At 36.2% G+C, this 13725-nt stretch overlaps 1 protein-coding gene across 1 annotated transcript in view; it reads right to left on the bottom strand.

Moving 5' to 3' along the window:
* ATF6 (activating transcription factor 6) overlaps positions 1-13725 on the bottom strand; it is a 174127-nt gene that overhangs the window by 151596 nt on the left and 8806 nt on the right. The window contains exons 2-3 of the mRNA XM_008061385.1: positions 5010-5195; positions 4033-4124 (exon numbers count right to left, since the gene is read on the bottom strand). Coding sequence (XP_008059576.1) covers positions 4033-4124; positions 5010-5195 — 278 coding nt within the window. The remainder of the gene's footprint in view (positions 1-4032; positions 4125-5009; positions 5196-13725) is intronic.

Here is a 13725-nt window from a genome sequence, read left to right as displayed (position 1 = left end):
CAGAATAGCAAGAACCTGGAAACAACCATGCTGCCCATCAAAAGAGGACTGGATTAAAAAATGTGGTACATATACATGATGGAATACTATGCAGCCATAAAAAAGAACAAAATCATGAATTTCGCTGCAACCTGGATGGAACTAGAGTCTATAATACTGAGTGACCTCTCACAAAAACAAAAATCCGAATATCACATGTTCTCACTCATATAATGGTCCTTGAACATCCAATGCAATACTATGAGAAAATGACTGATGGTACTGGGAAACTATGGGGGGGAGGGGGATGGGATTAACAGTAGCAAATATCTGTCGGGGGATGGGAAAACACTTCTTATCTACAGGGTGCCTGAATGAAACGTCATTGTACACCTAACCCTTAACTGTACCCCACAAAACCATAATAAAAAATACTGATTAATGAAAAAAAAAAAAAGAGATAGTCCTTCATGAATAAGTCTCATTCTTCAAACACAAAAACTAAAATGTCAAAAGAACTCTAATACGAAGAATATGAACAAAATGTCAACAGTATACATATAATGATGAAAGCAGTAAACAATTTTTAAAATAACCCAGGCCGGGCACGGTGGCTCATGCCTATAATCCCAGCATTCTGGGAGGCGGAGGTGAGAGGATTGCCTGAATCCAAAGATTCGAGACCAGTCTGGACTACTTGGCGAGACCTCATCTCTACAATAAATCAAAAAAAGAATAAGCCAGGCATGGTGGCGCATGCCTGTAGTTCCAGGTACTTAGAAGGCTGAGAGGAAGGATCATCTGAACCCAGTGCATCGAGGCTGTGGTGGCCGTGAGTGTGCCACTGTACTCCAGCCTAGGCAACAGAGTGAGACTCCGACTCAAAAAATAAATAAATAAATACATAAAAAATTAAAATACTCCAGCCTGAGCCTGCGGGTTCGAGACCCGCCTGGGCAACGTGGTGAGACCTCATCTCTACAATAAAATAAAAAAAATTAGCCGGGTGTGGTAGTGCATGCCTGTAGTTCTGGCTACTTGGAAGGCTGAGGCGGAAGGATCGCCAGAGCCCAGCAGGTCAAGGCTGCGGTGGCCGGGATCGTGCCACTGCACTCCAGTCTCCAGTCTGGATGTCAGAGTGAGACTCCAACTCAAAAAAAAAAAAAAAAAACTACTCCAAATATTTGTTCCAGGTATCTCTTCTCCATAGTCTATGTAACATGTCTAGTATAGTGTGAACATTCAAAAATAGCTCAACTCAGAATTATGACCTCCTTCCACTAAATTGTCTTAATACTAATTAAAAGGCAGATAGGTCTTTGGGATTCCACAATAGGATATATCAAATGCTCTGGAGAGTCTTTCTAATACCAAATGATAACAAAAGTTAAACATAAGATCTATATTTTTTTCAGGGTTTGCTTTAGCCACAAATGTTTCTTTTTTAGAAACCAATGATACAGAAATAAAATGAGAGTGACCTAGCTTAGCTATCAAACTTGTGAAAAAGACATGGGAATTTTAGTTAATAGCTCTTAACACAATCTTCGGCTGCACTTTTTAAAAAAGAGCTCTTAGTAAGTAAGAGTTTCACTGCACTTTATGTAGGTCAGAATGCATCTGAGGAAATGCATTCAGCTCTTATTGTCACATTCTGTCACATACACTGACAAAGAGCAACAAGTGATAAGCCTGGAACACTTCAGTTCTGTTTAAAGGAAGTGAATGAATGAGTGTTCAGAAGAGGAGAACTAGGGCAATGAGAGGATATGAAAACAAAATCATATGACAAATAGGTATAGATATTAGAATGCTAAGCCTGGAGGAAGGACCAGGAAAAAAAAAAAAAGAGAGAAATAAAGGCAGGTAATATAATTATTTTCAAGTGTGTGAAATACATGTCACTGAAAAAGTTTCCCACATCCTAAAAAGAACTAACTTAATCTTTCCATTTTCTTCCTGCCCTTTCCCTGAAAGTTCTTAAAGGATAACCCATAGACTATACTTACTTAACTCTTTCAGTAAAACTGGCAAATTGCTGAAAATTACTGAAGCTGCCTGATGAGTATAAGGGCATTCACTACACTCTTTTCTCTAGCTTTCTGTATGTTTGAAAATCTTCATAACAAAAGTTGCATTAATAAAAAAAAATTATACCATTTATAATTCTTTTCAGTTCTCAAACAACTTGAATATAGACTTCACTCCTATTCCTACTAAATCTGCTTTCCAAGATTACCATTGATCTGCTAATCGACAAATTCAGCTTTCTACCTCTCCCAAGCCCTCAGCAGCATGTGACATCACTGACCAAATTCCTCTTGAATTCCTCTTTACACCTTGGCATCAAAAAAACCACTTTCTTTCAGTTCTGTCCCTAATCCTATTTGCTCTGAGTTTCTTTTCGATTCTATCTACTGTTCATGTCAGTGTTCCCCAGAGTCTTATTACTTTCCTTCCTTTACTTGTCCTCATCTACTCTACACTATTATCTATTTATGATGGTAATTCTCCTACCTAGTCAGTGTCACAAACTTCCCATACTAAAAACAAAACTACTGTCTTCCATCATAAAACTATGCATCTCTGTGTTTGCTACCTCAGATAACAGCATCACCATTCAGCTCTTCAAGATAGAAATTTTGAGATTATCCTTAACTTCCCTCTTTTCTTCCTCATGTCCCACATAAATTCCATAAATTTCCACAAATTCCATAAAGTCTATATCAGAGATGAACCTTGAGGTTGCCCATCCTTTCCATAATCATAGTCTATTTAAGTTCAGACTTATCTCTTAACTGAAATACCTCAACAGTTTCCTAATGCTTTATCTGCCAGCAGTCTCTCCACAGTCCAGTGCATTCTTAATACAACCCTCAAAGTCATCTTCCTAATATGCAAGGATGATTATGTTGCTGTGAAACAAAAATAAAATCTTAAGGCCCCCCTCCCAACCAACTGAATGAACGCCCTCTTGGCCAAGGGGACCTCAGATTAAAAACTGAGTTACAGCCATGATGGGATGGGAGGTCGAACATGCCTCAGTATAACCCTATTAACCTTTGACAAGAATCTCCAAATATACCCAGAGGAATGCAAATCATTCTACAAAAAAAGATACCTGTACACACAGGGTTGTTGCAGCTCCATTCACAATAACAAAAACATGGAACCAACCATGCTGCCCATCAAAGCTGGACTGGATAAAAAAATGTGGTACATATACACAATGGAATATTATGCAACCATAAAGAAGGAAAAATATATGGACTTCACAGCAACTTGGATGGATTTAGAGTCGATCATACTCAGTGAACTACCACAGAAACAAAGAACATATGGTTCTCACTCATAAGTGGACCATGAACAATTATCATAAGATAAGAAAGGGATTGGCAGTAGTGGAAAACTGCCAGGGGAGGGGGGATTGGCAGATGAAGGAAACTGTCAGGGGAGGGAGGGGCACACCTCATCAACAAAGGTACCTGCACAATGAACATTTGTATATCTAATCCTGAATTGTACCTCACATCTTTAAAATAAGATAAAAAAAATTTAAAAACCAAAAAAACCCAAGAATTTTCTAAGGAGTAAGCAGAAACCAGTTCTGGGAAAACACATGCTATTCTCTCTCTCAGGCATTCCTGTTTCATACTTTCCACATGACAAACTGTTATCACACTTCAAGGTTCAGCTTCCTCTGTAGGGAATTCTCTTACCACTTGTCACTCAACAAAAAATGTACTGAGTACCATCATTAAGACATGAACTTTCACCTCAAGAAACTCATATTTTTAGTGCTTTGTTCATACTACTATTTCATTCATCACATTACACTGTAGTCATTCTTTTGCATGTCTCTCCTTCCAGCTGGGTCATGAGATCATTGAAGGCATGGCTCCCACCTAATCACTCTTTGATTGCCTGTCTAGGATGCTGATTTTTTTTCAAAACAAATCAGTTTTGACCTAGCTTATGAATAGAGCTAAGGAATAACAAATAGTGACAACTTAAATTTTTAGCATTAGTATCCAAACAAATATCTATACTTACATCATGGGTCCATAGTTCAGTATTATAAATGCCAATACTATCATCACACAGACAACTCTTCGCTTTGGACTAGGGACTTTAAGCCTCTGGTTCTAAAGGAAATAAGCACATTAAATACAATTAAACTATGCACCAATCTCACAGAAAGCAACACCTAAGAGAAGAATTCTCCTCTTTACCAGTTGTATAAATACCTTTTCTTACTTAAAAAAAACTCTCAAAGATGAAAAAAATTATACTTTTCAAAAGATTAAAGCAGAGCCTTCCAAGTTCCTATTTCTAGCAGAGTCAGAAAAGGAGAGAGTCAGTAGGGGAGACAACAGTGGTCACTCTGTTGCAGCTGCCTTTTTACTCAAAAGGAGAAAATTCAACAATTTAATATTTTGTTTGAGACACTTCTGGAGTTTATCTCCCTATCTTTTAAATCTTTGTTTTTAGTAACAGACTAGAGTATTCCCATGTGCTCAGGGACAAGGCAGAAAGAAGCCCCACTCATTAGACTTCTATGTGATTCAGGACAGCATTATAATAGGAAATTCTGAACAGTAGATTTTATGAACAGAATCAAGGAGATTAACTTTGGGACCAGTATAGCAACAGAATGTAAAATAATAATAATTATAGTCATCAGGTGGATTGAGAAAAGATAAAAACACATTTTCATTTTGTATTGTTTTAAGTTTAAAAAAAAAAAAGACCTGGCAGGGCTATCTAAGAGCCTCGATGTGATTTAGTCAGAAAAGAGGGTGCTCAGGCAATGAGTGGAGAAACCCAAGAAAAAGAGACAGAGTTAATTTAAAAAGGTCCTCTTTCAAAGGTTTTATGTTTATAGCAAATGTTTTAGGACTTGTTTTACTCTTTTCCTAGCACTACTGTTTTACACAATTTAATTTAAAATGTAAAAGTTTCTCAATGTTAATTATCTGGGGAAAAAATACTTTAATCCATCTCATTCCACCACTGTCAGTAGCACTTACCTCTGACACAACTTCATCCAGCTGCCGCTTCAATGATCCATTCTCTTTCTTCAGTTGCTCATTCTCTGAAAGGGCAGCCTTTAACCTGGCCTCTAGCCCCAGCATATATTCTTTCTTCTTCTTGCGGGACTGACAAGCAGACTCTCTATTTTTTATCATACGTTGCTGTCTCCTTAGCACAGCAATCTAAAAAAAAATTACAAAGAATCAGAATATTCTAATTTTAGAATCAGATAAAAACAGATCAGAATATGCTGATTTTAGAACTATTTTTAAACAAGTATTTTTCAAAATATAAGTTACCAGTTGTTTCAAAACAAGTTTTAAAAAATACTGCTCAAATTAATAAGTTAACATCAAATGATTAAATAAGGATTTCTAAAACTCAAATGTTACATAATTTCTGATGTTTTCTAAGTTTTATTTATTGATCTTCTAATTTTCTCTTTAGAAACTTCCTCAGAAAGTACCTTTAAGTAAGTATATATGTATATATACATTCATCTTTAATCTACACTTTTGGAACTGAATTGATTATGCTCCAGAACCATATATCCAATTATTTATAAGACCACTTCTACTTGTAGGTTCATCACCACTTCAATTTCGGAATATGCAAACTGAACTCATTATCTCCTTCTACCTAGATTTTTAAAAAATTTATCCATCATTTACCAATAGTAAGTGTCTCTTAGGATATAAAGGAAGAAGTGAACATTAACTATTATTTTTAATTTATTGCCTATTTTCACTCTTTCTCTGAATCTCTCATTCACACATTGAGTATGTGTTGAGTATATGCTAATGGCCAAGTTTCTTCCTGTGTCTCAGCTATTCCTTTCTCTCTATTCCCTTTGCCACTATCCTAGTGTATTTGCTAACTCCTATGGCAAGAGAGTCCTAACTACTTTAATTGCCTTCCATCTCATCCTACCATTTCTAAGATAACTTTTCCCAAGAAGATATTTTTACATTGCTGCTCCATTGAGGAAACAAGCTAGTTGTGCATCCTTGCTGCCCACCTTGTCTTTTAGGGCCTTCCATAACGTAACCACCCACTACCTAACCATACCTTCTGCTCTAACTCTATAACTATTCAAGCCACATCCTCCAATCTTGTCATCTAAGGCTACTCCATAATCTCCACACATATCTAACTTGCTTATTTATTCATACTCTTTGTGTCCATTTAGAATGCCATCTCCTCCACTAATCTAATACTAAGTTGCCTTCAAACTCCAATTATAATAGCCCACTGATTATTTTTCTCTCTGAACATCTTATACCCTTATAATTTAGAAGATACACTGCAACACTTTAATAATCTCAGCAGCTTCAAGAATGTTAACTCTGTAGACTGTATAACTTGAAAGGCAAAAACATCTGATATTGCCTTTTAGGTTAATGCCAACAATATCCACCATGATCAAAACTTGTTGAGCAAAATTATTTTTGTTATGCATTTTAAACTAAGTTATAGAGCCCTAATTTCTTTGGGGCAGAGAGAGAGGTAGCAAAATTAAGTCTATAAAAAGCACCAAATAATAATATTAAATTGATTAGCATGAGTATCCAGATGGCTAACTTACTGGCTTCTATATATTTTTGCAATATATTAAAAAATAAACATTCTAGCCGGGCTCGGTGGATCAGCCTGTAATCCCACGCTTTGGGAGACTGAGGTGAGTGGATTGCCTGAGCCCGCGGGTTCGAGACCCGCCTGGGAAACTTGGCGAGACCTCATCTCTACAATAAACTTAAAAAAAATCAGCCGGGCGTGGTAGCGCGTGCCTGTAGTTCCAGTTACTTGGAAGGCTGAGGCAGAAGGATCACCGGAGCCCAGCAGGTCGAGGCTGCAATGGTCGGAAGAGGCCACTGCACTCCAGTCTGGGCGACAGAGTGAGACTCCAACTCAAATAAATAAATAAATAAATAAATAAACAAACATTCTGCTGTGAGGTATTCAATGACTCTTACTGAGACCAGGAAATAAAATTTAATAATATTAACCTCTATTAAAATAACAATATAATTCCCACATTGATACTACATTTCCTACAAACAGAAGTGTGCCAAAGCCAATCAAGCAATCTCCTGAGATCAAATATTGTCAATAACCTTTATATCAGAACCCACAAGAAAAGAAATGCTATATAAGATGTATTCATCTTATATATATCTTACAGGCTTTTCTTTTTTAACTGAAGATAGGCTTTTCTTTTTTAACTGAAATTTTACAGGAATGATCTTATTCAACCATAATTTGTAAAAATGTCCCTGCAGAATCACTATCCCACTCATAAGTAATGCTACACACACACACACACACACACACACACACACACACACACACACACACACACACACACACAGCAGTGGCAAAGCCATGATGGATTGATTATTCACCAATTTCAAACTATTCCCTGGACAATGATACTTTGTTCAGTCTACTTTTATTTTTAGTGAGCTCCATTGTTACTGAGAATGCCAGTACCCATAATTAATACTTAATACTAGAGTGCTGAAGTACACAGAACATTGAACAAGCACATAAAAGAGAAGGTTCCCAGATGGAAGGGTTTATACTAAAAGTTAGACAAAAAGCAACCTTACTTTAAAGGCTAATTAATTTGTGGAATTCAAAGAGGCTTACAGATGGCACACCATTTAATAAATTTCAAACAAGATTAGGCATTTCTATAAACAATAAAAGCACCTGCATATTATATAGCATTAAAGTTTCAAAGACTGTCAATCCATATGCCTCATACTAAAAAAATAAAAACCACCTGTGGTCAAATACTCATTTCTTCCCATAGAAAAAGATACATTAGAATAGTTCTGAAAATAAATACTCAATACTACCAATAAATACAGAGGGCAAAGACAGTAAAAATAAATGAAACCTACAGGAATCACCAAACACAGAGCTTTGACTTTATATCTCAGCAAGTTATCTCCACTATCTGAATACATCGTATTTAAATTAGTCTATATTTCCTAGGCAAAAGAAAAATATAATTTTTAGACTAAATACACATACACAGTGTGTGGGGTTTGTTGGGGATTTTGTGGGTATGAGAGGTATTTTCCTTTATAAGAAAAAAGGATTACACTGTATGAAATTCTGTTTGGTAAATTATTATTACACATACAAGTAGTATGTATAGTATTTCAATTATCGTGATGTTTTATAACATATTTAATCTGTTTTTCAAGATTCTGATATCAAGTAAGCCTCATCATTTAATCCACTGCTGGATCATAGAAGGGCCAAGGCTAGAACCTAGGTCAGTTGACTTTAACCAAGCCTAGTCATACACAACAGATCCAAACTGCTTTTAAACACCAGAGAGGCTTGCATCACAGCATGGAACTCTAACCTCAGTGAGCTGTGTGGTTACTTCATGTGCCTGTCTGAAAACAGACTTGTGGAACTGCTTGTATCTGGAAGCTTAATCTCCTCTGTTAGCAATTTGAAAACATAAAATCAATACTCTGACCCATTGATCAATTGACACAACCCTCCTAAGGGCATATCAGATGATTTAATACAGACTGAAATGAGTAAACAGCTGGCCAGTTCCTGCTTCTGATCATCCTGCCTCCAGACAACTCTCCCACCAAGCACTGTGCCTTGGAAAAAGAAAAAGAACAAAAGAAAAAACTGCACAGCTGGAAAACAGTCTCCTTTTAGTGCCACTGCACTATAAAATGTGGTGTTTCATTTATTAAACATTTATTTGACTATAAGAAAAACTTATGTAAAAGGAAAACCTTCACAAATTGACAAGTTTCTTTTGAAAGTTGGCTCAATTTAAGAGTCAAAGCTCCAAGTCTGTTCATATTTTATTTTAAATTTTGAAAGCTTTATCAATTGATAAATACTGCAAGTTATTGCAATCTCTTTACAAACAAAACAGACTATTTAGAGCCTTGATTCTGTGCTGCTTTTAAAAAATGAGGTGAATGGCTACAAATTAAAGTAATATTAAAGTAGGAGATTTTTATGCTAAGAAATACATTCTATCATCTCATGTAAATTCAAGTCAAACCAAGTACTGATAACCTATGTTATCACACAGTAATCACTGGCTTGCTACACATCTTTTTCCTGTTCAAATTCTCATTTGGCTGAATGTTGCCCTCTAAATGAATAAATAAAGAAGAAACTATCATTGATTAACCTCTTCATCATGTCAGACATGAAAAAAAAACAACTCCAAACCCTTTTAATTCAATACATAAATGAACTTTAAATCTATTTGAAATTGACTTAAAAACCAAATAATTAAATTTCCTTATACATTTCTTCTAAATTACAAAACATATATTATTGCATATTATATTAAACATATTTATAGATACATTTTAAAAAACATGTATAGCTAAAATCATTGGCGTATTTAATTTGTGACAATATTATTTTAAATATTCAAATAAATTAAAATTTTTAATTTGATTTCTCTTAAGAATCTTAAGTACGCTCCTTTTTTCTAAGATTGTTTAAAGCAGAAAAAGAAAAAATTAGTCTTATCCTAATACTATTCTTTTTAATCTTATTACAGTCACATTTTTATTTTACTCTAACAAGTTTTGTGTGTGTATATCATATACAGTTCCCATTCACCAAAAATTAAATAAAGAAGCTTCATTACTGGCAATCTATTTATTTGGAAAAGTCAAGGAAATAATCTTCATCCTGCAAATTCTTTCCTCCTTTCTTCATTTTTTTAAATTAAGAATGCCTTTGACATATAGTATAATTTCCAGGATAAGAAAGGATAATAAAGTGCCTGCTAGATTGTTGGTCCAGGCTGTCCTATCCAATCTTATCCTCTAAATGACAGGAAAGAACTAACAGACAGGCAAAAGCAGGAGTGTGTACCCGATGCTCTCAGGAAAGCCACACTGTGTGCATCGCCTCTTGAAAAACAGAGGAACCTGTGTCTTATACCCAAGCATCTTCAAAGGATCCTCAGAGCAATTTCCTATGACTTCAGTTAATGATTCCTCTGCTTCATGTGTTCCTAGGAATACTTGGTGTCGCTATTTAAAAGGATAGTAGTTCGTGACCCGCCTGGGCAACTTGGAGAGACCTCATCTCTACAATAAATTAAAAAAAAAAAAAATTAGCCGGGTGTGGTAGCACGCGCCTATAGTTCCAGCTACTTGGAAGGCTGAGGCGGAAGGATCGCCGGAGCCCAGCAGGTCGAGGCTGTGGTGGCCGGGAGCAGCCACTGCACTCCAGTCTGGGTGACAGAGTGAGACTCCAACTCAAAAAAAAAAAAAAAAAAAAAAAAAGAATAGTAATTTAAGCCATTAAAAATGACTATACAACACCAGAAAAACAGAGTTTTTTCTCTATTCAAGTATCCTTAATTCTTGTCCCAGCATTGCAATGAATGAATTGCAAGACCTTAGGAAAAAAATCTCTCCTCCTAGGGTCTATTTTCACATTTGTAAGAAGAGGGAGTTAGACATGAAGTATTCCTGAAACTATGATAACCCAATATAAGGTTGTACAATCAATTCAGGGAATTACTATAAGCTTAAAAAAAAAAAGGATGGAAAAGCACTGGATAGAATACAAGAAACAGGAGCTCTGCATGTAGTTAGACCTTATTGTTTCATGAAACTGTATGTACGAGAAAGAGGTGTAAAACATATTTTTTACTGTGAATTGTGGGGAAAAAATGTAAAGCCATTCTATTAATCTTCTAAAGGTTTCATCCAATGCAAAATCAAAATAGTTCTAAGGCTGATGCTAAAATATATAGATATATACTTAATTACTATGCAGCACAATAATGACTATTGTGTCATAAAATATGGATATGATTAACTTTGCTGTTTTACTTGATAATTCCAAATTATTCAAATGAAGTCCATCTTTCTTTTTTTTTTTTGAGTAAGAGTCTCAGTGTCACCCAGGATAGAAGACAGTGGCACAATCACGGTTCACCACAGTCTCAATCTTCTGGGTTCAGGGGATCCTTCTGTCTCAGCCTCCTGAGTAGCTGGGACTACAGGACTGCACCACCACGCCTGACTAATTTTTTGATTTTTGTAGAGATGGGGTCTGTGTTGCCTATGCTGGTCTCAAATTCTTGGCTCCAGCAACCCTCTTGCCTCAGCATCCCAAAGTGCTGGGATTACAAGTATGATCCAGCACATCTGGCCAACCATGTTGCCCATCAAAGCTGGACTGGATAAAAACATGTGGTACATAGACACAATGGAATATTATGCAGCCATAAAGAAGGACAAACATGGACTTCGTAGCAACTTGGATGGATTTAGAGTCAATCATACTCAGTGATCTATCACAGAAACAAAGAACAAGAGTACCATATGTTCTCACTCGTAAGTGGACCTTGAACAATTATCATAATTGGGCCAGGCACAGTGGCTCAGCCTGTAATCCCAGCACTTTGGGAGGCCAAGGCAAGTGGATTGCCTGAGCCCATGGGTTCGAGACCCACCCAGGCAACTTGGTGAGACCTCGTCTCTACAAAAAATCAAAAATGACCCGGGTGTGATAGCGCATGCCTGTAGTTCCAGCTACTTGGAAGGCTGAGGCAGAAGGATCGCCAGGGTCTGGCAGATTGAGGCTGCGGTGGCCAGGAGCGTGCCACTGCATTCCAGTCTGGGTGACACAGTGAGACTCCAACTCAAAAAAAAAAACGAAACAGAAAGGGATCGGCAGTAGTGGGAAACTGCCAGGAGAGGGAGGGGCACACCTCATCAACAAAGGTACCTGCATAATCAATGTTTGTATATCTAACCCTGAATTGTACCCCACATCTCTAAAATAAATAAATAGATACATAAATAAATAAATAAAAACTTCCCTCATGACGTGCAACTACCTGCTAACTTAATTGCTAAAAATTAAGTCATAAGACTACCTTAATTTTTAAATTAAGAAAATATATTTGTAAAGGGAGAAAAAAGCAGAGTAGCAAGTTTCAAGATTTAGGTAATTTTGAAGTTTGACCTGCATCAAGGCTGCCTTGAAAGTAAAGCCCCTAATGGAGCACAGAGTAATGACAGCAGCACTGGACAGCAGCAATCCAGCTTGATGCCTAACTCAGTTATAGCAGGTCAAACGAAGGAGATGAGGTAATAGACATGAAGGTTCTTTGTAGGCTATAATGTACCATACAGATGTAAGTCAGTAAAAATAAATAAATATCCTGCAGCTATGAATAAACAGAGTAAGGAGGCAAAAACTTCAATGTGCCTCACAGCTGATCTAATAAACTGTGCAACTAAAGCAATACTGAAAATATCTGCCCCATTTCAGTTCCTAGTTTCAGATTTAACACTTTTAAAAAGACTTTTTTAAAAAAAAGAACAAATCATCAAATCTTACTTAGTCACTGCAGAAGTAGAAAAAGAGCCGGAAAAAAAAAAAAAATCTAATTCACACTCCTCTGAGATTTCTCAGTCTGTTCCTTACTTACTCAATTCATCAGGGCCCTGATTCACTCAAAGGGCCGTTAAGAGGTTTCAAGAGAGTATTTGCAAGTTATGCACTTAGAAAATTACCTGGCACATAGTATTTATTGGTATCAGCCATCTTAGCAATATGGCCTTGGCTGAATCACTTAACTGAGTCCTTCAATGGTAAAATGGAAAAATATAATGCCCCCTTCACAAGGTTTTTGTGAGAATCAAATAGGACTATATGAAAATAAATGACTTATAGCCTAATACAAATGTGAAGTACTTATCAAAACTATATTAGAAAAGAACTGAATTCTTCAAAAAGGTCAATGACAAAAGATAAAGGCTGTGGAAATAGTCATATTTAAAAAGGCTAAAGAAACATGACAACTAACTGTAATATCTGATTGCACGTTGGGTCCTATATTATAAGGGAAAAGAAATCCAATAAAGAATATTAGGTTGATTGACAAAATTATAATATTGACAGTTGATTGAAGTATTTCATTAACATAAACTGCTGAAGTTGGTAACTGTACTTTGGTTATGTAAGAGATTATCCCTATTCTTAAGAAATACATACTGAACTACTTCGAGGTAAAGAAGAGTGAAGTATGTACCTTACCCCAAAATAGTTCAGGAAAAAACCTGTGTGTTTATGTATGTAGAAGGATGGATGGATGGATGGATGGATGGATGGATGGATGGATGGATGGATGGGTGGGTGGGTGGATGGATGGATGGAGAGAGAGAGAGAGAGAGACAGAGTAAGCATGCAAATGGGGTAATGTGTTAATAACAGGTGAATCAGGCTGAAGAGTACATGGGTGTTCTCAGTACTATTTTTGTCTGTGCAACTTTTAAAAAATTTGAAATGATAATCAAATACAAAGTTTAACACTTGCATATATACACACATACACACACAATTGCAATGCACACATCAAACTGGGGAGTTATAAAAAGGCATAAAATACTTTCCCTTAGAACTCGTAATCAGAGAAAGTAAGAGCGATATCTTTAATCCTTAAATATCATTTTTTAACTGCAACCAATCACAAGATCTCTTCTGTTAACAATTAACATTCCCTGTGGTACATATACACAATGGAATATTATGTAGCCAAAAAGAAGGAAAAATACATGAACTTTGCAGCAACTTGAATGGATTTAGAGTCAATCATACTCAGTGATTTATCACAGAAACAAAGAACAGAGTTCCATATGTTCTCACTCATAAACGGACCTTGAACAATTATAATGG

The sequence above is a fragment of the Carlito syrichta genome, unplaced genomic scaffold (assembly GCF_000164805.1).
Source record: "Carlito syrichta isolate Samal-C Ts95f unplaced genomic scaffold, Tarsius_syrichta-2.0.1 Scaffold94729, whole genome shotgun sequence".
Classification (NCBI taxonomy): domain Eukaryota; kingdom Metazoa; phylum Chordata; class Mammalia; order Primates; family Tarsiidae; genus Carlito; species Carlito syrichta.
This window is presented reverse-complemented; position numbering and strand designations above follow the sequence as displayed.